Here is a 21580-nt window from a genome sequence, read left to right as displayed (position 1 = left end):
GTGGCAAGGGCTCTTCTCCCATTGACTGGGAGTCCCCAAGGGCACAGGCTGCATTTCCGGTCAGCAGGGAATTCCAACAGGCAGAAGTTCCATCTGCCCCATCAGACTGGTGGATCCCCCAGCATGGAGCTCTGTCTGCTCTCAGTGAACCCCTGGGGGTGGGGAATCGCCTCCGCCACATTGACTGGGGGAGTACCAGGAGCAGGGTGCGCGCCCTTCCATCAGATAGGCATGTCTCCCTCACAGACTGAGGAATTGCTCAAGGCCAAGGCCACATCTCCGCCTCAGCTGGGGAGTTCTGTCATGGGGGGGCTCCTGTCTCCATTGTCAATGTGAATGGTCCCTAAGGTAGGGTCTGTGCCTCCTCCATCAGCCTGGGAGGCCCCAGATGCTAGGCGTCCTGTGCGCCCCCAGTCAGACTGGAGGACTCCCCAGGGTGGGGGCTGTGTCCTCCCTCGTTGTGCGCCCCCTGGGGCCGAGCCCCTGCCTCCCCCGCCTGACCAGCATTTCACCCACAGTGGGAAGAGGTGAGTGGCTACGACGAGAACATGAACACGATCCGCACGTACCAGGTGTGCAATGTGTTTGAATCCAGCCAGAACAACTGGCTGCGGACCAAGTTCATCCGGCGCCGGGGCGCTCACCGCATCCACGTGGAGATGAAGTTCTCGGTGCGTGACTGCAGCAGCATCCCCAGCGTGCCCGGCTCCTGCAAGGAGACCTTCAACCTCTATTACTATGAGGCTGACTCCGACTTGGCCACCAAGACCTTTCCCAACTGGATGGAGAACCCGTGGGTGAAGGTGGACACCATCGCCGCTGACGAGAGCTTCTCTCAGGTGGACCTGGGTGGCCGGGTCATGAAAATCAACACCGAGGTGAGGAGCTTCGGGCCCGTGTCCCGCAGTGGCTTCTACCTGGCCTTCCAGGACTATGGCGGCTGCATGTCTCTCATCGCCGTGCGGGTCTTCTACCGCAAGTGCCCCCGCATCATCCAGAATGGTGCCGTCTTCCAGGAGACGCTGTCGGGGGCCGAGAGCACTTCACTGGTGGCCGCGCGGGGCAGCTGCATTGCCAATGCTGAGGAGGTGGATGTGCCCATCAAGCTGTACTGTAACGGGGATGGCGAGTGGCTGGTGCCCATCGGACGCTGCATGTGCAAAGCAGGCTTTGAGGCCGTGGAGAATGGCACTGTCTGCCGAGGTAAGGGTCTCAGGGGGGCAGGTGTCCCTGCAAATACCTGGAGTGGGTATTGGGCCTGGCAGCTGGGAGGCCAGGCTGGCAAGGGCGGTGGCCTGGGGCTGGCCGTGAGGTGCTCTGCCAAGACTTTGCCATTCCACAGACATGGTTCGGCTTCTCAGAGGGAGGCTTCGGACAGCACTTCTTGATGGTGGTACTTGTAGGTACTGCAGGGGTTGCAAGATGATTTTAATCGTATGAGGTTAAATGTTTCTTATTCTAATTGCTATACGAATATTATCCGATGCTAAGTGGTGCTTTATTTCTTCACGTATAAAAGTGATACAGTTCCCATCTTAGGAAAATGTATAGGTCATCACATAGATAAGTTAACATTCATTTAGCTTTTTGTAGCAGTCAGTATAGGCCAGGCTGTGCTGAAATGACAAAATAATAGTTTATTTCTCACTGTGTTGCGTGTCCACCGGGGGTCAGCTTGGGATGACTCCTCCCCCTGGGAGCCAACCAGATGGAGGAGGCACTGTCTGGAATGTCACGGTCACCAGGCGGAAGGAAGGAGCGAGAGTGGCAGGTTGTGCACTGGCTCGAACTCTTCTGCCTGGAATGGCCCCCACATCACCCCGTGCGCCTCTCAGCGGCCACAGACCGAGTCACGTGGTTACTTCCACCGTAAGGAGACGGAGAAGGACAATCCCCCAGTGAGCCAGGCCTCCCGGTCACCACAAGTATGGGTGCTGGGCACTCGGCACGTCTAACTCAGTCCTCATGAGAACCCGGGGAGGGACAATGCCACTTTAAGAAATTGATAAATAAAATGTAAAAATATAGAAAGAAACCAAAAAGAACGTGAGGCTCAGAGAGCCTCACTGTCATATGGAAGTGGAGGAACTAGGAGTCTTGCCCCAGGTAGCGGGATTCCAACCGCCCCCTCCCCCAAACCGCTGTGCCGCTTAAATTAATTGAAGGAAAAACGTTAAATAAACAATAGTCCAGGTGGTGTTTGATTACGGCAAAGAATCGCAGAGGTAGGTTGAGAACAGAAGAAGTTTGTAAGAGGTCCTGCGTGGTCATAAGAAGGCCGTGAAGGTAGACAGACTTGGGTTCAAAGCCCAGCTCTGCCAGTTCCCAGCTGTTTGTCCTAGGTTGAGCGTGAGGGCCTCTTTCATGGGGGGTTGTGAGGATTCAACAACTTAACACCTGTAAGGCACTGATTATGGCCTCTAGTGCACAGCAAGAAAGAGCTTAATAAGTGCTAAATAAATGAGGTGATGTATACAAAACCCAGCCCGGCACAGGTGCTCTGCTGGGTGAGCTGTGATGGTGATGCTGGTGACAGAGATTTGAAGTCTGCTTGTGCCTCTTCCTCTCGACTTCCCATTGGACCCAGAGTGCTCCAGATATCAAACTAAGAGTTTGGACCCCTAGTCCAGGGCCCTGAAGAGCCCGTGGAAGTGTAGCCTGGGGTGGTTGCAATGATTCTCATCTTTATAAAATTCTGTCACATCCACCCTCCCCATAGTCCCCCCACTCCCACCCTCTGGGCCTTTTGAAGGCCCCTGGGAGGGTAGATGGAGGTTCAGGAGGCAGAAGCAGTGGCCTGTGGATGCAGTGACTGGGCATCCACAGTGCTGGGGAAGAGAAGAAGGGTCAAGGGACGTTTGACAGCGAATAGGGATGACACGTGGACACAGGCAGGTGAGGGGGAGCGGGAGGAATCACAGGGGACAGAGAATTCCAGCATGCAGGGAGGTGGTGGTCCTGGAAAGGAAATGGGGAGTCGGGAGAAAGGCTGGTTCCTCGGGGCGGTTTCCATACCTGAGTGTGAAATTGTACAGCCTCGGGAGACAGCAGAACCTGGAGCAGTGGGGGTGGGGTCGGTCGCTCATTGCTTGTTGTTTATTCACTCACTAAAGCTCCCTTGTACCTGCTGTGTGTCAGACCCTGTGCTAAGCACCAGGTATGACGGAGAGGAAACTGACTGTGGCCCTGTCCTCCAGGTCCTCCCAGTCGAGACAGACTGTAAATGAACAAGGCAGGTGATGTGCTAGACTCGCTTTAGTGGGAACTGCTCTGGCTGCAGTGGGAATGAAAAAAGGGGGAAGGCTTCACGGAGGAGGTGACATTGGAGCTGGGAATCTGAGGAGAGAGATGTTGACTGGGTGGCCCAGGCCCTCTGGAGGATGGATCTGCGTGACAAAAGACCCAGGGACATGAATCAGCATGGGCCATTAGGAGGACAGGTAAACTGTTTGGTATGACCTTGGCTGAGGCTTCGAGCCGGGGGGTAGGAAGAAGTGTCACTCATTGGAAGGGTGTCCAGAGGGAGGTGTATGAGTTCTCTATTGCGCATAACAAGTCCCCCCACATTTGGCAGCTTAAAATAATAAATATGTGTTATTTCACAGTTTCTTTTTTTTCTTTTTTTAAAGATTTATTTTATTTTTTTTAATTTTTTATTGATTATGCTGTTACAGTTGTTCTATTCCCCCCTTCATTCCCCTCCACCCTACCCCCGTCCCCACCATTACCCCCCCTTTAGTTTATGACCATGTGTTTCAAGTTCTTTAGATTCTATATTTCCCATGCTATTCTTGCCCCCCCATCTATTTTCTATCTACTGTCTATGCTACTTATTTTCTGTACCTTCTCCCCCCTTCTCCTCCTCCCACTCCCCTGTTGCTAACCCTTCTTGAGATCTTCATTTCTGTGTTTCCACTCCAGATCTAGCTGTCCTTTTAGTTTGCTTTTGTTTTAGATGTGGTTGTTAATAACTGTGAGTTTGCTGTCCTTTCACTGTTCATGTTTCTTTAACTTCTTTTTCTTAGATAAGTCCCTTTAACATTTCATATAATAAGGGCTTGGTGATGATGAACTCCTTGAATTTGATCTTATCTGAGAAGCACTTTATCTGTCCTTCCATTCTAAATGAAAGTTTTGCTGGATAGAGCAATCTTGGTTGTAGGTCTTTGGATTTCATGACTTGGAATACCTCTTTCCAGCCCCTTCTTGCCTGTAAGGTCTCTTTTGAGAAATCAGCTGACAGTCTGATGGAGACTCCTTTGTAGGTGACTGTCCCCTTAGCTCTTGCTGCTTCTAGGATTCTCTCCTTCATTTTAATTTTGGCTAATGTAATGATGATGTGCCTTGGTGTGTTCCTTCTTGGGTCCAACTTCTTTGGGACTCTCTGAGCTTCCTGGATTTCCTGGAAGTCTATTTCCTTTGCCAGATTGGGGAAATTCTCCTTTATTATTTGTTCAAATAAGCTTTCCACTGGTGGCTGTGACTTTCCCCCTTCTGGTACCCCTGTAATTCAGATTTTGGAGCATTTAAAGATGTCCTGGAGGTTCCTAAGACTCTCCTCATTTCTTTGAATTCTTGCTTCTTGACTCTTTTCTGTTTGGCCATTATTTGCTTTCTTCTGGTCCACTCCATTGATTTGAGTCCCAGTTTCCTTCTCATCACTATTGGTTTCCTGTGCAATTCCATTCATTTCAATTAGTTTCGCCTTCATATATTTGTCTAATTTGTGGCTATAATCAACCAGTTCTGTGAGGATCCTGATGACCAGTGTTTTAAACTGTGCGTCTGAGAGTTTTGCTATTTCTTCATCACTTAGATCTATAGGCTCTGGGGCTTTGAGATCTTCTTGAGACATTTTTGGTCTGTTCGCGCCCTTTAAGTGTGAGGAGTGAAGCCTTGCACTCCCAGGTCGCTGGGTTGTGACACTGTATGTGGGGGCGTGGTCAGAGCGGGGAAATGGCGGCCCCCTCTGCTGTTTCCTGCCGCTGGGTAGGAGCAGAGCCTTAAGTGGTTCTCCAGGGCCGGGCAACTCAGGGTCGCTGGGTTATGACGCTGTATGTGGAGGCGGGGTCAGAGCAGGGAAATGGCGGCGCCCTCCCTGCCGCTAGCTGCAGGGACCCGCTGGGTCCCCGTCCAATTGCCCACTCCCTCGCTTGTCTATCCACGCACAAATGCACAACCACAGTTAACCCGCAGCCCTGCTCCCTCACTGTTTCCTCATGGTCACTCGCTTGGTTGCTGGCTCAGTCGCTCACTAGGTCCAACCCTGCGCCTGGATTCCACGAGCCTGAGTCCGTCTGACCGAGTCCTCCTGTGCAACCCTGCTCTGCCAGCCGCTGGTTTCGCCCCTTACCGGTCAGGCTGAAGAATTTGTTGTTAACAGACTTCTGAAGAGTTCAATTTTCCGTGTTCTGGCTGTGTTTTCTGTTGCTAATATTTAGTTGTCTCTAAACTTGGTTGTGTGAGACGGCACGGCACATCCACCTATGCCTCCATCTTGGCGGAAGTCCTCTATTTCACAGTTTCTAAGGGTCAGGAACCCACATATGACTTAGGTGGCTGCCTCTGGCTCAGCCGCTCCTGGGGTTGCTACCAGGCTTCTGGCTGGGGCTGCAGGTTCATCCGAAGGCTCTACCGGGGTGAGGGGCTGCTTCCGTGTTCACACCCATGGTTGTTTGCTGGCCACAGTTTGTCACCCCGTGGTCCTTGTGTATGTGCAATAGCTTAGCCCAGAACAAGGGATTCAAGAGAGTGTGAGAGTGCCCAAGACAGAAGCCACGGTCCTTTCATAACCTCATCTCAGAAGTGACATTATTTCTGCCATATTCACTTCATTAAAAGCAAGTCACCAAATTCAGCTCACACTCCAAGGAACTGAATCACACTGGCTGTGAATGCCAGGGGGTGTGGTCACTCACTGGGGGCCGTCCTAGAGGCTGCTTGTTACAGTCTGGGCTTCTTGCAAGTAGCAGGGCTTCCAGGTAATGCTGGGATGGGATGTGCACCCAGCCCTGGGTCCCCTCTACCCTCCTCTTCCCCCTGGACCTGCAGCCTGCCCAAGGCCCCGGCCCCGCCAACCTCTGGGTGTGAGTAGAGGCCAGTCAGAGTATGATTAATGAGCTCCGGGAGCCAGAAGGACACCAGCTGCCGTGGTGGCCTGCACTGCAGCCACCCAGATGTGCGGCTGCTGAAACCCAAGTCTCTCAGGCGTGCGCCCTGCTGGCCCAGGACGTGGAGGAGTGGTGGTCACGGCTCACATCCGCAAAGAGCTTTCTCATCCTCTAGCTCAGGGATTCCGGGCCTTCACTCTGCTTCAGAATTCATTAGGAAGTTTGTTAAAATGCACATCCCTGGGTCGGGCGCAAACCAGTCCCCCAGGTCTGGTTCTGTGGCTCTGAGGTGGGGCCAAGAATCAGCATTTTAAAACAAGCAGCCCTGATGCTTCTGTAACAGGATGATTAGCTCAGACACATGATGTAGTAACACGTCCTTGGCTAGATGATGACCACAGGCCCAGCCCCCCACCACCACCCCAGGGGGCATCCACCCTAAAGGACGAGAGGGGACATGAGCAGAATCTCCAGGAGGGTATGGTTTGGAAAGATCCATTTACTATTGAAACGTAATTTGATTGGAAACACTGCATTGCTTTGCTGGTGTGAATTAGAGAATGTAAGGCAGGGTGAAGGAAGTCTTGGCAGGTGGGGGTAGGAGGCCTCCTGGGGGGTGGCCACCATCCCTGGGGCGGCCATTGGTGGCTAATGAAAGGTGGGAGTTCCCCGTGGATTGAGTGGTTGACAGGACTAACGGTCAAACTGAGGCAGTCGGCCCAGCCTCGGTGGCTGCCGAGTGCAGGGCACGGTGGGAAGGAAGGAGAGGGGCCTGGTGACGCCAGTCAGCCGTCCCACAAGCATGTACTGAGCACGCTCTGCGGGCCGCTGGCCCTGTCACAGGGGCGCACCGAGGGCCCTCTGTGCCAGGGCTGCCAAACATAGCCGTGAACAAGACGGGCTCGTCCGTTGCCCTCCCAAGGTTTTCAGATGTTAATGAACAAATAAAATAGTTACAGACTGTGATGCAGGAAACGAGAAACACAGGGCGCAGCAGTCGAGATCCAAAGGAAGATCTGCTCCAGCCCGGTGATTCAGGAAGGCAAGTAATTGGAGCTGCCAGGCTTCCTGGGGAAACGGGAGCAGGGTGAGGCTTGGGCTTTGGCCTGCAGTGACTGCCGGACAGCAGGGGACTCGGGGACTCGGGGAACGAGGCAGCGAGGGACCCTTCCAGAAGTGAGCTCCACCCAGGCTCTTCGGAAGGTGTCGTTCCTGGCGGGGGAGCTGGGAGGCGGCGTTTGAATTGGACCTTGAAGAGCAAGTAGGAGTCGGATGGGTGAGTGGAGGCAGAGAACTGCTGGTCGAGGAACCGAATGGATGAAGGCCCCGAGGTGTGAGAGGATAGAGCGTGTTTGGTGGGTGTCCTGCGGCTTACTGGGTGCTGGGGCTGGGGCCTGGCTTCCCCTCATCCATCCATCTGTCCACCGCCCATTGAGTGTTCAGTCTGGGCCCGCACCAGCCGTACAGCTGCCGGGTGGGGGATTCCTGGGACTTCCTTCGGAAGAACCCTGTCCCCTGCCCCGACCGCAGTCCCGTCTCCTCAGGATCCCTGTCCCCGATGGCGCTTGCTACCAGTAGATCTGCTGGGGGGGGTGGGGATGTAGCCCCTCAAATTCTCTGCAGCACCTGCTCCCACCCAAACCTGTTCTCCTCTTTCCAGACACTTATAGGTTTGATTGTGAATGCGCCCCTGCCTCAGTTTCTCCAAGTGTCTCTCCGTATCCTCACCCCTCCCCGTCAGGAGCCCCAACCTGGCCACTGTTGGGGCCCTGCCCCCCTCTCTCCCATGGCAGACTCACATCTCTAAGAATCTAGAAGCAGTTCCACTGTGAGCACAACGGCTGTGATACCATGGGGGCTGAGGGGTTAGCTTGGGCTGGGAGAGGGGCAGCCAGCCAGGAGAGGGGGGTGGGTGGGGGTGTTGGGGGGGGAGAAGGCGCATGTCGATCTTCTGGCTCCAGCTCCGGCTTCCCAGTTCCCAGCTGTTGGGCTTCTCCTCCCAGCCTCTCCCTCCCCTCCTCCCTGCCCTTCTTGGCGGCCCCCAGCCTTACTCTCTCTTCCACCCATGGCCTCTCCTTGACCTTGGCCTTGCAGACCTGGTTTCAAACCCCGCAACTCTGCCTTTTTACTAGCTGTGTGACCTTGGCCAAGCACTGACCCTTCTGCAGCCTTTGTTTTCTCATCTATTAAGCAGGATAAACAGAGGGGCTGCTGTGCAGAGTGAATGAGAAAATGCCTGGAAGGGCGTTAGGAAAGTAAGAATAAGGACTTTTATGGACACTGTCTTTTGCTTGTGGATGCTTTTTTTTCTTTCCTGATGAGCTTTTTATTTTGAGGGAAAAATAACATTTCCTTATCACGAAAGGGATACAGGTTATTTGTTGAATCTTTAGAGACTACTGGTAAGCAAAAAGGAGGAAGTTAACATCGCATTAAAATTAAAGTTGGATAACCACTGTTAATGGACTGGTAGAGACCCTTCTAGGTGTATTTATGTGTATTTATACATATGGAGCTCTTTGTAAGAAGGAAAATGGGTTCCTGCTAAAAATACATAAGGATTTTTGACTTATTATGGACATTTTCATGTCACGTTAGATCTACAGTATCATTTTGGGAGCCTCTTCAAATTCCATAGTTAGTGCGCTGTGATTTATTTGCCCATCGTTTATGATCGACATGCACGTTGCTTGCGGTTATTTCCACCTGTACTCTCTGGGATGGACCTCATCGTCCCTCTGTCTTTTTGTACTGCTGCTGGTATTTGCGTAGGATGCATCTCCAGCTGTGGAATTGTGGGGTCAAAGGGCACCTTTTATAGAGCTCTTGACACACATCAGCCTCCAGAAAGGCCGGGCTGCGTTACCTACCCCACAGCTGACTTCCAGAGTGTCTTTCCCTGCGTGCTCTCACCAGCATGGGATATTATGCCGGTGGCTTTATTTTCTCCCAGAATCCAGTGCTTCCCCAGCCAAGGGAGGAAAGGGCTAGGAGTGCACTCTGGGGTCCCCGGGAAGCCTTCTTCCCACCCTGTTCTCATTTTCGGCCCTTCCCACGGAGGCTGGACCAGTGGCCCAGATGTGTCTGTGGGGGTGGGGTGCGGCCAGCCTCAGGGGTGAGGAGGAGGGAGCCTGCCAGCTGGCCGAGCCTGTACCGGCCGGGGAAAGGGTGTGAAGGCTGGAATGCTGGGTGGGAGGAGAGGCCTAGCCACCGCCCCCCCCAGAAAGTTCTGCAGCTCCTCTTCAAAGGCTGGGTAGAGAGTCCACCTGGGGTGGGGAGGAGGAGTGATAGACTCTCCCTCCAGACCCCCAGGCTCAGGCCAGGGCTGAGGCCGCACAGGCCAGCCTTTGGGGAAAGGCACTGGAGGAAGAGGGCGCTGGCCAGTGCATTCAGGCTGTTCAGGTCTTTGCTCTTAAAAATTGGAAGCACCCCATCCCCTCTTTCCCCTTTCCTACGTTCTCTCAAAGAATCTGTTCTCGTTCATAACTCTCTATCCATTTGTCCATCCATCCACTGGGACTCTTGTCTGTTCACACAGCCATCCAAACCATCAGACATCCACTGAACAGCAGCCTCTGACATTTTTGTTCCTTGGAGTGATTGGTGACATCATCAAGGGAGACTAGGAAGCTAACACACATTGAGTGGCTGTCCTCTGCCAGCAATCGGGTCCTTGGAAAGGTCAGTCACGACCTCTGCCCTGAAAGATGACCCCGCCTGGAGATGTTGACAGACATCTCTGCAGACACTGAAGGTGGACAAAGGCACCCGGCCCATCCAGGGGAGTGCCAGCCAGGGCCACAGTGGTCACCTGAGGGTTCCCAGGGAAAGGGGCTATTCAAGGGGAAGCTGAGTGGGGAGTTAGCCAGGAGAGGAGAAGGTGCAGAGGCCCAGAGCAGCCAGAGCGGGTGCCCCTGGGAAGGGTGAGAGGATTGCTTTAGCCCTCTCTCTTCTTGGAGTCAGCTGATGGGGAAGATCTGGGTACCAGGACGTGGGGTGGTGCTTCCTCTCTGGTCTGCATACATGCTCAGAGGTCTGGGCGGGAGATCCTGGGTAATTTAGGCTCCAGGCACTTTTCATTCAAACCACACTCCCGTGCACAACTGTGCACCAGCCCCTGGGCCTGGTGTGGGGACTGCAGAGACAGGAAGACCCTTCTATACCCTTAAGGAGCTCCCAGCCGGGCGCCAGGAGGCAGCTCCCTCCAAAGCTACAGGCTTGCGCCCTTGTCCCGGGACTTTGGAGAAGGAATCAGTTCAGAAGAAGATGGGCACAAATAATATTGATTTTTTTAAAACTCTGGCCTCTTGCTGATCCTCAGACAAAATGGGAGCAGTGGATGGAGAGGAGCTCTTGGCTGAGGGAGGAGGGCAGAGGGGCCACTAGGGTTTAGTTCCATGCTGCCAAAGGCCGAGCGAGGCAGAGGCCAGAGGGAATCCTGAGGGGCTCGGAGAAGGCCAGGGCTGGGGGGAAGGGCACCTCCTGTGCGCCCACCCGTGTTTAGCTGGGTACGCTCCCTAAGCTCACCGAATCTTCCACCGATAGGATTAGCCGCATTGACACCTGATGAGACTGAGGTCCAGAGACAGTCAGCAAGTTGCCCAAGGCTACACTGGTAGTAAGTAGCCGAGGCAGACTGTGAACCTGGCCTTCTCCAGCTGGCTGGGACAACTGACTAAGCAGGCGCAGGCCAAAGCCTACGTGGACTCTGCCCCGCCCACCGCCCGGACTGCTGAGGCAGCTGGGAGCCAGTGAGAGTCTGACACATCACCAGTGGAAGGGCTGGCCAGCAGGACCGTGGCGGAGAGGGAGGGGCCGCCCCAGTGGGACAACCACAGGGGTTTCCCGGGAGAGGAGAGAGGCCTGGGCTGAGCCTTGAGGAAAGAGTTGTTTTCACATCAAGGGGGGTTAGGCAGGATGGAGCAGGGTCCTCGAGCAAAGGCTCAGCAGTGGGGAAGTCCCCCCTTGTGCTGAGGGGACACAGGCCTCCAGGAAGGAGACCACGCAACCCCGGCTAACCTCTGGCCAGAGAGGAGAGTGCCTCACCCCCCACACACACACAGCACTCACTGAATGCTCAGCTCATGCCCCCTTTCTGCAGAGTAACCTTGTTGACCCCCCCCATTGGATTAGGAGACAGGCTGAGGACAATGGTGACACCCCTTGTCGATGTCAGAGGCAGGCGTGTGCTCTCATGCTCCCACTTCTGATGTCCCCTCCTCTTCGGAGGTGTCAGAATGGCCTTGCAGCAGGAACTCGGTACCCAAGGACCGGGCAGCTCCCCGCCCCGGGTCTCAGCGACTCTCAGCCAGCCTCAGGGTTCAATGTCATCCCCATTTTACGGAAGAGGGCACTGAGGCCCGGAGAGGGTAAGCAGCTTGTCCAAGGGGACACAAGAAGAGCAGAATTTGGACTGAGACCATCAGCTTTGCGGCCCCCGTGCGGTCCTGTCTCGGCCCCGGACCGGTCTCAGAGCCCTGAACACACCAGGCTGAGGGTCGCAGGTTGCCTCCAGAACACTCCGGCAGGACCATAAACAGCTGGGGAAGTTCCCCTCCTTCCAGCTGCCGCTGCCTTTTCATCTGGCTGGGCTTCGGGATCTGGCAGAGAGGCCCGTTTAATGAGGAAGTTTATGCATTTAACAGTTTAAGCCTTTCTAAGCCTGTGGTACAACAGGATTTGGGAGCCGTTAACAATTCTGTGTGGTTAAGAGATTTTCATAGCTCCGCGGCAGCTGGCTCGGTCTTCACAGGCCCCATTCAGGCCTCCCCAGCCCTCTGCTGGAGCACCTCCTCCCCAGGGGCCCTCCGTCCTCTGCCCCCATCCGGCTGCGTCTCTCCCTTCCCCCTACTCAAACCTCCAGGTACAAACTTTAACCTAAGAGGAGGAAGAGGAGGAACTGAGGCCCAGAGCGGGAAGGGACCTGCCCATGGCCACACAGCAGGCAAGAGGATCGTGCTGGGCCTACCTGGCAAAGCCTGTCTCCCACCCAGACTGCCTTCCTTGGGGGGAGGGAGGAAGGGCATTACATTGTTAATTTTTCATTGGCAGAATGTACAAAGCCTCTCTAAAACCAACATCTGATCCCTACCAGGGCTGTGGGGCAGGGCAGGGTGGGGCGACTCGCCCGGCTTCGTGCACCTTGTCAGGTACAGAGCCGACCTCAGGCCTCAGGCCTCCTGAGGTTCTAATGAGAATGCATCACACTCAGCAAACTGTTTTGTTCCGTGCTTTTTTTCATAGCTTGGGGTGGAAATGCCATTTGTAATTATAATGTCTTACATATGTACAGTATTTATTTACTTACACCCTCCCTTGTTCCAGAAGAGCTTAGAGGCTGCATTTGTGTAGCTTTGGGCGCACCCTATGAGGTACTTTGATCTGAAGGATACCCACACAGGAGAAGCGAGGCAAAGGTTATTATCACCACTTTAGAGACGAGGAAAACTGAAGCTGAGAGAGGACCTGGTTTTCCTGGGGTCACATGGATTCGGGGACAGAGCTAGGACCGGAGCTCAATGCTCTGGCCTCTGAGGCCTGGGCTTTCTCTGGAACTGCTTGTCATCTCTAAGATGACAGCTCTCCACTCCCTCTTTGCCTCCACCTCTGCAAGGTCGAGACTCCAGGGACCCCTTGAGTCTCCATCCTGGGTGGGAATGGGTGGGCTCCCTCAAGGAAGAGTTCTTCATGGCTCAGAGAATGCATGGTTTGTGCGAAAAGCAATGACGTGTGCGTGGATTCGGTGGGAGGTGAACCAGCCCCTAACAGCCCTACGGATGAACTGGCCAGGGGTGGGGGTGGGGCAGGGCTCCCCCTGAGGAGTGGGCTGGCCTTGAGTCCCCTGCCCTCTCTGGTATCTAAGGACCTTCGATTCTTCTCCAGGCCTTCCCAGTCTTTCCACGGAGCCCCATGGAGGTTAGAAGCTCAGGGTTATTAATTAGCATCTCCTCCCCTTTTGCAGACTAGTAAACAGGTTCAGAGAGAGCAAGTGACTTGCTCCAGGCCACACAGCAAGTAGGGCCTCGTAACCCCGTCATCTGGTAGAACATGAGCTTGGGCTTGGGAGCCGGTCAGAGCTGTTTCCCACCTCTGTCCTTATGTCCCCCGCAGGGCCTCATGTTACCCTGGCTCATTCCAGGAAACCAGATTCAAGTTTCCTCCCTTCGAGGCATCAACATCTGATTAGCAACATTCTAAAGACTCAAGAGTGTTCGCTGGCCTTTTTGCGCTGCCTGGGCGGGCTGTGCAGCTTTGGGAGCCCCACATCCGTATCCCCGGCAACCCGGCCCCGGGCTGCCCTCCCCCCACACCCTGCTGTCGGGGCTGTCTGACTGTGGGAGCTCCCTGGGGGCCCCCGAGAGGGATGCACATGCATGCGTGTGCTGGTTCCATGCAGAGCATCCCCAGTACACATGTGAATACATGTGCACTGGACCCATTAAAAGTGTGAGAGTGTGAACTGGGCCTGCTGGGAGTGTGTCTGTGTGCCTGTGTGTGCACAGGCTGCCCACTGCCCCACATCAAGAGTGCAGCTGAGAGAGCTCTGGACGTGTGAGCACATGCGTGCATTTCAGGGGTTGGCTGTGCACACGCCCTCACCCATGGGGGGTCCCCCTGCAGCCTGCTGCAAGTCATTGCTGTCCCTGTATTCGTGTGTTCCTCTCTTTCTCTGACGTGCCCCAGCACTGAGTCCGCAGGGAGGAGCAACTAACGTGGTCAGTGGATCAGTCGAACTCGAGCCTGTAAAGGAGCACGTGTCCCACACCAAACCAGCACATCTACCCTGGGGGTGGGGCTCCCTGCCTGTTTCCTTAGACACACGTGTGCTAGGTCCCATAGCTGTGTGTATGTGCTTGTGTGCACACCCACCCACCAGGAATTCAAGCTACAGTGTATGTGTTCACAAGTACATTTGCATATCGTATCAACAAGCCACGCTTATATGCCCTTCAAAGTGGGTATTTACAAGTGTGTGTGTGTGTGTGTGTGTGTGCCTACGTGCACTGGATCAACTGGAATGTGTATGCATGTGGAATAAACATATATGCACACACACACTTTCTGGGGGGGCAGGATGTCAGGGCCATCGATTTTCTGTCTCTTAGAAATTCCTTTTGAGGTTCCCTTCATGTCTCTTTCATGAACCAGAGTCAGCGGGCCCACTGTTCTTCAAGCAAACGGGGCCTAGTTTACAGCAAGGCCTGGCTCTGGCCCACCCACCTCCCCTGCTGGTGGTGTGCAGAACACACAGAATCTAATTAACCTTCACAGGGAAGCATGGGGGGCCCTCGTGGGGTGCATGGGGCCCCGGGCTGTGGTCAAGTTCTTCGTTCAGGCTCCACTGTTTTCTATTCGTGTGGCCTTGAACATTTCCCTTCACTTTCCAAGCCTCTAGTTTCTCGTCTGCCAAAGAGGACAGGACGGTGAAGGTGTGATGGCGAAGCCCCGCCCAGGCTGGGGATTGTAGCTCTCACCTGTCCAGGTGTTATGTATACGCAGCACTTCTGCCTTCTTCCTGGGGAGGGAGGCTGTGTCTACACAGTACCCCAGAGCACAGGCGGCGTGGTCAGCCCCCTGGGGGGCGGTGGTGCATCTTGGGGGCAGGGGGGGACATACATGGGCTGTGTCCCGACTGAGCCCTGGACCTGTCCTCCGAGCACTTGGCTCACATCACCTCATTTCATCCTGGCCCCTGCCCTCTGTGGCGGCTGGTATTATCCTGAGCCCACAGAGGAGGAAACTGAGGCCAGGGTACTGCAGGGACTTGTCCGAACCTCACGGGGCAGCAGGGGGCAAGCCAGGATCCAGACCCAGGTCTGGCTGAGTCCTGAGCCTTCCTGCTCCGTTGCAAGAATGCTTCCTGGAGCAGGCAGGAGTAAGAAGCCAGGCCATGAGGGATGCCCAGACCCCACAGAGGGCAAGAGAGCATCCAAGACCAAGGCACCATGTGAGCAGAGGTGGGGAAGCATCAGGCTGGAAGAAAACAGGCCCTTCGGCCTCTGCTGCCTGCTTGGGCTCTCCCTGCCCCTTCCCCTCCAGATGGGCAGCTCCTCAACGGGGTCCCCTCCCACCCCTCACTCAGCAGTCTTTGTGGCCCAGGAAGAATGCCTCTCTTTATCTGCTGGATGGCCCTTCCCTTTGATTCTCCTCTCCCCAGCGTTTTGGCTGACCCCTGCGTGTTGGGAATCCAATTAGAGGAGCGGATGGAGAGAATGACAGCCGCCCGAATCCCGCCCCAGCCCCTGCGAGCACGCCTGGTAGAGCTGCAGGCAGCGTGGGCCTGCTTGTCATGCCGGGCCCTGCGCTGGGCTTTATGGGGATTAGCTGCCTGGGATGGGGGGTGGGGATGCACACTGCAGATGGGACCAGAAGTGATGCTGGTGAATGTCACGTCCCAGGGGAGAGTAGAACCCTGAACCCCGCAGAATCCAGCTTGGGGCAATGGGAAAGGGGGAGGGAGGCAGGCTGGCCTTGGCAAGTACTGGGCCACCCCTGGCCTATAAGGGGGCTTGGGAAATGACAGGCCGGTTGTATCATTCCGTTCCCCGTTGGAGGCTTGGAGGGTCAAGGCTCAAAGCTAGACTGCAGCAGAGGTCACAGCCAGGCTGCTGCCTGCCTACCGTGAGGAGAGTGCCAGAATTTCCATCCAGCAGGGGGTCTGAGGGGTCCAACTGACTGCAGGCTTGGGCTGCTGTCTGGAAACTTCTTTTGCAAAATGTTTTACATATGATGGGCTGGTGACACTGAGGAACGGGGAGGGGGCAGTCCCTAAGAGATAGTGTCTGAAGAACTAGCCACTCCTTGGCATGGCCCTCAGACTGAGACCAAGACCACGCCCTTCCTCACCCACCACCACAAAGTCGCCCTCTTGGTTTACAGATAAGGAGACTGAGGCTCCCAGAAACATGAGGTGGGTTTGCAGCAGACCTGGGATGGCTCCGTTGCCTTGCCCTACCCTCAGATCACCCACTCCCCACCTCCTGAGTGAGGAGAGTGCCTGAAGCCCCCCTCCCCAAGGAGGGGAGTAGCATCTGAGGGAGTGCGTTTGGGACCCTCCCGGAAAAAGCAGCAGCCTCTTCCATTCCCAGGAGCACAGGGTAGAACCGGTCTGACTCTCAGCCCATGGCCCAGCAAATACCCCAGCCCCTCAGGAAATGGCTGGGGCCTGCTGCTAGAGCCTGGCTGGCCTCTCGCTGGGTCCCAGCACAGAGGGGGATCTGAAGTGGCCTCTGTCTCTGGCAGCTCACAGTGAGCGAGACAAGGAGACCCTGATGTGTTGGGGCAGGGGCAGTGTGGGAGTCAGGGGGCTGGGAACTGACTCTGAGGACCCACGGGGGAGACTGGGGGATGGGGACAGCACCACACCCAGACTGGGAGTCCTAGAGGACTTCCTGGGGGGAAAGGCACCTAAGCTGAGGCCCAGAGGACAAGTGGAAATAGCTTGAGGAGGCCCCAGATATTCAGGGTAGTGTGCGGCTTCTAGGAGTGGGGTATCCACCCACCCCCTCCCATTCTCATTCCACAGCTGCCTGGGCTGGGCGGGGCTGCCCACCTGTGGCCGCCTCCCAGACCTGGGGGAGTTGACAGCCATTAGAGGCTCAGCATCTTTAGTGAGAATCACCACAGGGCTGGGACTGGAGAGCCCTGGGAGTCCCCGGCTGTCCCTGGCCTGTGGTAGTGATCAGGAAGCCACAGTGGCTGCGAATGCACCTTAGAGACCCGGCATCTCTCCGTCACCTGCTCTGCCTCTTCCAATCCCACATCAAGCCCGGGGAGCTGGCCCTGCAGCCCCGTTTAACAAGCGAGAAGCGGTTCAGAGAGGTAGAGGGGCTCCCCCAGACGCACGGAACGTGTTCGTTTATGGAGCCGGCATTCAAACCCAGGAGCCGGGAGACCTTTGCCACCACTGTGGGCTGCCACAGCCAGTGCCTGCCGTGTGTCTGTTTGGCCTTCCAGTTCCAGCATGCTGCCTGGCACACAGTAGGCATTTAGTGGGTGAGTGGTGGGTGGGTGGGTGGAGGGAGGGAGAAAACCAACCAATTGACTTATTCTTCCTTACCTGGTGCCTTTAAAAACAAAAAACTGCCCTGACCGGTGTGACCTAGTTTGTTGGGCATAAGCGAGGGGTTACTGGTTCGATTCCTGGCCAGGGCACATCCTGGGCTGTGGGTTCTGTCCCTGGTCGGACGGAATGTCTACAAGAGGCAGCTGATCAATGTTTGTCTCTCATGTTGAGGTTTCTCTCCCTTGCTTTCTCCCTTCCTTCCCCTCTTTCTAAAAATAAATAAACATTTAAAAACAAAAACAGGTCATCACCAACCCCACCCTGCCAGTGAAGGCCATATGAAATATGAATTAATCTTTCAGCTCAGTTCTCAGACACGCATGTGAGAAGGGCGTGTGGACCCAAGAGGGCAAGAAAAGACACCCCAGTTTGCTTCCCACACCTGCCTGGGCCCAAACACACGTACTCATTCTGACACACACACATACACACAGAGACCCACTCACGCTCACACCCTGCCTCACAACTGGTGCCCCAGGCTCAGCCAGAGTTCACGTGACGGCCCTCTCTGGGGACCTCCCCCTCACCCCCACCCCACCCCACCTTCCCGCCCCCCCCTCGGCCCCCTACTCCCAGCTGGGGCCCCTTTAGGTGGAGGCCTCTCTGGGCTCAGCCCTGGCCCTGCCAGCTCCCCCCACCACGGCATGCACGCCCCTTCCTGCCCCGCTACTCCCTCTGAACTTGACCCCTCCTCGCCTTCCCACCTTCCTCTCCCCTCCTCCTTCCTTTTGTCTCTCCCTCCCCTCCTCCTTCTGTGTTCTCTTGGTGTCTCTACCCTAATGGCTTCCAGTCTCGTCCTCTCTCTACTGCCCTTTGTGTTGCACCCACCGGCTGACTCTCTCAGTCTCTCCATCTCCTGAGTCCTCTCTGTGTTTCTCTCTCCCTCTGACCCCTTACCTGCCCGCTTCCCCGCCACCTTCTTCCCTCCGGTCCTCAGGGGCAATGGTCTGGTGCCTGGACACATCAGTGGCTCTGGGCGAACTGTGAGCCCCTCAACCCAGACACCCAGGGGTCACGCTGGAGTTTGCAAACAGCCCCCACTTCTCCCTCGGGGTGAGGGGGAGCGTGGTGCACACATACCGGAGCAGCTGCCTCGGTCTCCTCGCCGACCAGCCAGGCTGAGACAGTCTCCTTAGCTGTCACATTTACCGAGCAGCCGCGTCTCCACGCCCAGCCAGGTGAGGCCGTGCTCGAGGCCAGCAAGGGCTTGGGTTCACAGAGCCCTGGTCCAGACTACCGCGCGGGCGCCTCCACCTCCGAGTCTCTGTTTTCTCATCTGTGAACTGGGGGCAGGAGAGTTAGCTTGGCAGGGCCGAGTGAGGCTCCAGTGATCTGAAGCAGGAAGTGTACCCAGTGTGCTGCCCCACACGCCGTAGGTGGCCGGGGTGGCTGTGGAAGATGGAAGACGGGGCTGTGCCCTCAGAGCCCAGTGGAAGGCAGGTCAGTCGGGGGAACTCGGCACCTCTGGGGAGCTGGCAAGGCCATGATCGCGGAGCACATTTACCACCGAGGTCCGTGCGACAGGGCAGATGAAGGGGCTGGGGGTCAGGGGTCATGGGGAAGAGGTCGGCCTAGGGGACTTTTAAGGGCCTCAGTTCTCCAGTGATGCTGGGCCTGGGCCTTGGTGGGAGCCGTAGCTGGGGGTTGGGCCCAGGGCCTGGCTGGTTTAGAGTTTGTCAGTCTTGGGGGTCTTAACCACTCATGGTCACCCCGCTCCTTTCCACCAAGGCCAGAAGCGCTCAGGTCTGGGATGGCGCCCCCTGCAGGTATAGGAGGAGCCACCCGGAGTCCACGTCATCCACCTGTTGTCTGTCCCGTGCTGGCCACAGGGGGCCTAACCTGTTAATTCTGACGGGATTTTGGAATATGGGTTCTGAAGGGCCACGGTGGTACCCGGGTTTGGCACGACCCCTTTTGGAGTCCTCGAGCCACAGCCGTGCTCTCCGAGCCTCAGTTTCCTCATCAGGGCCTTTGAATAGATTACATGAGGGGCTGTAGCCCAGAGTGGGCATTGGGTAAACGTCCCTCATGCCCCCCACAGTGGAGATTCCGGACCTGCCCCTCCCCTCACAGCCCGCCGAGGGCCCTCCATTTCAGGAGCTGACCTCCCCTCCTACTGCCTGAGAAGTTTGGCCCCAGGACGCTTTTGCCCTCCGCCCCCTCCCTCCACCGTCCTGCGTCCTGCGACCACCCAGCCCAGCCAGCTGTGAGCAGCGGTCTCCCTCCCGCCCACCCTGGACCCAGGGGTCAGCAAGCCTCCCAGCGTGGGAGGGGGACAGACTGAGATTCTGTTGCGGGGGGTTCGGGTGAGAATGAGGCAGGTGTGTGTGTGACAGAGACAGAGAGAGAGGTCATCAGTGCGTGTGTCCCTGCGAGGGGGCTGCAGATGTGTCTGAGGCTCCGGGAGGGTGAGCCTGGTGAGAGAGACAAAAGAAGGGAGTGAGCTGAAGGCGCTGCCGGCTGGGAGGCTGAGCCCATTTGTATGCAGCAGGAGCAGGAGCCCAGCAAGGCGTCTCCATTCCCAGGGCCCTGGAGGGAGCGCGTGGACGCCCATGCCTGCTCCTATTTCCCCAGAGTCCTCCCTCGTTCCACCCTGCCCAGCCCTAATTGCACAGGTGGGGAAATTGAGTCTGGGAAGCCAGCATGTGATTGGTGGAGCTGGCACCGGAACCCAGCCAGCCCCAGAGACCCGGGTTCTTCCCATCACTGAAGTGCCTCCGGGGCCTCCAGCCAGGTGGAGAGTTGGGTAAAGGAAGGAGGGAATGACCCGCTGCTGTTTGTAAAGTGCTGGAGGCAAACATTTTATGATAGTTTAGTAATCCTCACGCAGCTTACAAGTGTGCGCCTTTTTATCGTCCCCCATGTATAGGCGGGAAAAGGGAGACACGGAGAGGTGGAGAAACTTGCTCAGGATTATACAGCTGGAAAGAGGCAGAGACAGGGTTCAAGCCCAGGCCAGCTGGTGCTAGTCTGCACTCACAGTCACGGAACCATACAGCCACTCAGAACGAGAAGTCCTTGAAACTCAGGGACTGCCACATCTCCGTTCCTCTGGCTCTGAGCACTGGCCGACACAAAGCAGGTGCTCAGCGATGCTTGCCGAGTGAGCGTATGAATGAACGAGGGAGAGGGGGGCTTCACCAGAGGATGTCTTCCCAGGATCCAGGAATCTGGCTCTCCCAGCACAGTCCTACTGCTAGTGCTTGGCCCCCGTCCCCACCCCCACCAGGCAGGTGTTGGCCGTGCCCTCACTGGACCAGGCCCCACAGGGACAAAGCCAGGGCCGCGCCTGGGCGGCCCAGCCCCAGTGTAGGCTGAAGCTGCTAACAGGCTGGAAATCTCTTTTGTCAAAGCCTGCGCTGCCTCCAACCTCCTTTAATTAAAGACAATTAGTGCTTTCAGCCCCTCTGCACAGCTCAGCTCTCCTGTTTGCAAACACACAGCTGCGGGAGCTTTGTGGGCCCCCCCCACCGCCGCCCCCAGCCCCGCTTCCCTAGAGACATACAGAGGTGCCTTTATTATCAGCGCTCAGGCTGCAGCACCAAGAGGCAGGCGCCTCGGCTCGAGGGAGGATGGAGCGCTTCCCCACAGGGTGGGGGAGTGCCAGGAGCTAGGGATCCTGGGTGGCCTGACACGCAGGAGCCATGGGTCTCCCCCTTCACAGAACGGCCTGTGGGCACCATGGCCAGCCAGGGTAGCTTAGAGAGACCTGCCACCTTCCTTTCCTCCCCTCAGTCTTGATTATCTGGGTCCTGCCTAGAGTTCGAGCTGCCCATATGTTTTCTTCAAGAACCTTCTCCGTGATCCGGGCAGTGCAGGGCACAGGTGCTGGCCTCGAGTGCCACCTTAAGAAGGAAGGAGAGGGAAGAAATGGCCTTTATTGACCACCTGCTGAATGCTAAGACCTTGGCTCTGCACAGCTTGGGTCTGAGGCATCCCCATTTCATGGACAGCGATGCTGAGGCTCAGGATGGCTCGGCAGCTCTGTCGAGCACACAGAGGAAGGAGAGAAACAGCATGCAAAGCTAGGCCTTCGGACCTGGGCATACTAGTTGGAGCTAAGCATAGTGGGAATGCAACCTCTTAGAGGTCAAAAGGTCGTCTGCACCAGCTGCTCTCCTGCCTCTGCCCCTGTGGACTGTCTGTGACATGGGCCAGGCAGTGCCCGGCACCTTTGGATGTTGATGAGGGCACAGGTATAGCTGTGCCCTCCAGGACCTCCTGGCTGAAGGGACAGAGCCGGGCACGGGGGCGGTGGCCTGTAAGAGCGGGGTGCTCTGGAGAATTCTCCAATGGCACAGAGGCAGGAGTGGTGTGTACAGGGAGAGGTGAGCACGTTTGACCTTGTGCTCAGGGATGACGAGTTATTCTCCAAAAGGAGGAAGTGGGCAAGAGCATTCCAGGC

The 21580-nt window shown here is 56.2% G+C and overlaps 1 protein-coding gene across 4 annotated transcripts in view; it reads left to right on the top strand.

Moving 5' to 3' along the window:
• Nucleotides 1-21580, top strand: part of EPHB2 (EPH receptor B2) — a 171569-nt gene that overhangs the window by 65046 nt on the left and 84943 nt on the right. For all 4 annotated transcript variants that reach the window (XM_037135953.2, XM_037135949.2, XM_037135951.2 and 1 more), the window contains exon 3: nt 519-1203. In XM_037135953.2, the coding sequence (XP_036991848.1) occupies nt 519-1203 (685 nt within the window). The remainder of the gene's footprint in view (nt 1-518; nt 1204-21580) is intronic.

Source organism: Artibeus jamaicensis, unplaced genomic scaffold (assembly GCF_021234435.1).
Source record: "Artibeus jamaicensis isolate MK-2021 breed Jamaican fruit bat unplaced genomic scaffold, CSHL_Jam_final scaffold_847, whole genome shotgun sequence".
NCBI classification, from domain to species: domain Eukaryota; kingdom Metazoa; phylum Chordata; class Mammalia; order Chiroptera; family Phyllostomidae; genus Artibeus; species Artibeus jamaicensis.
The sequence above is the reverse complement of the archived record's forward strand: the minus strand, read 5'-3'. Positions and strand labels throughout refer to the sequence as shown.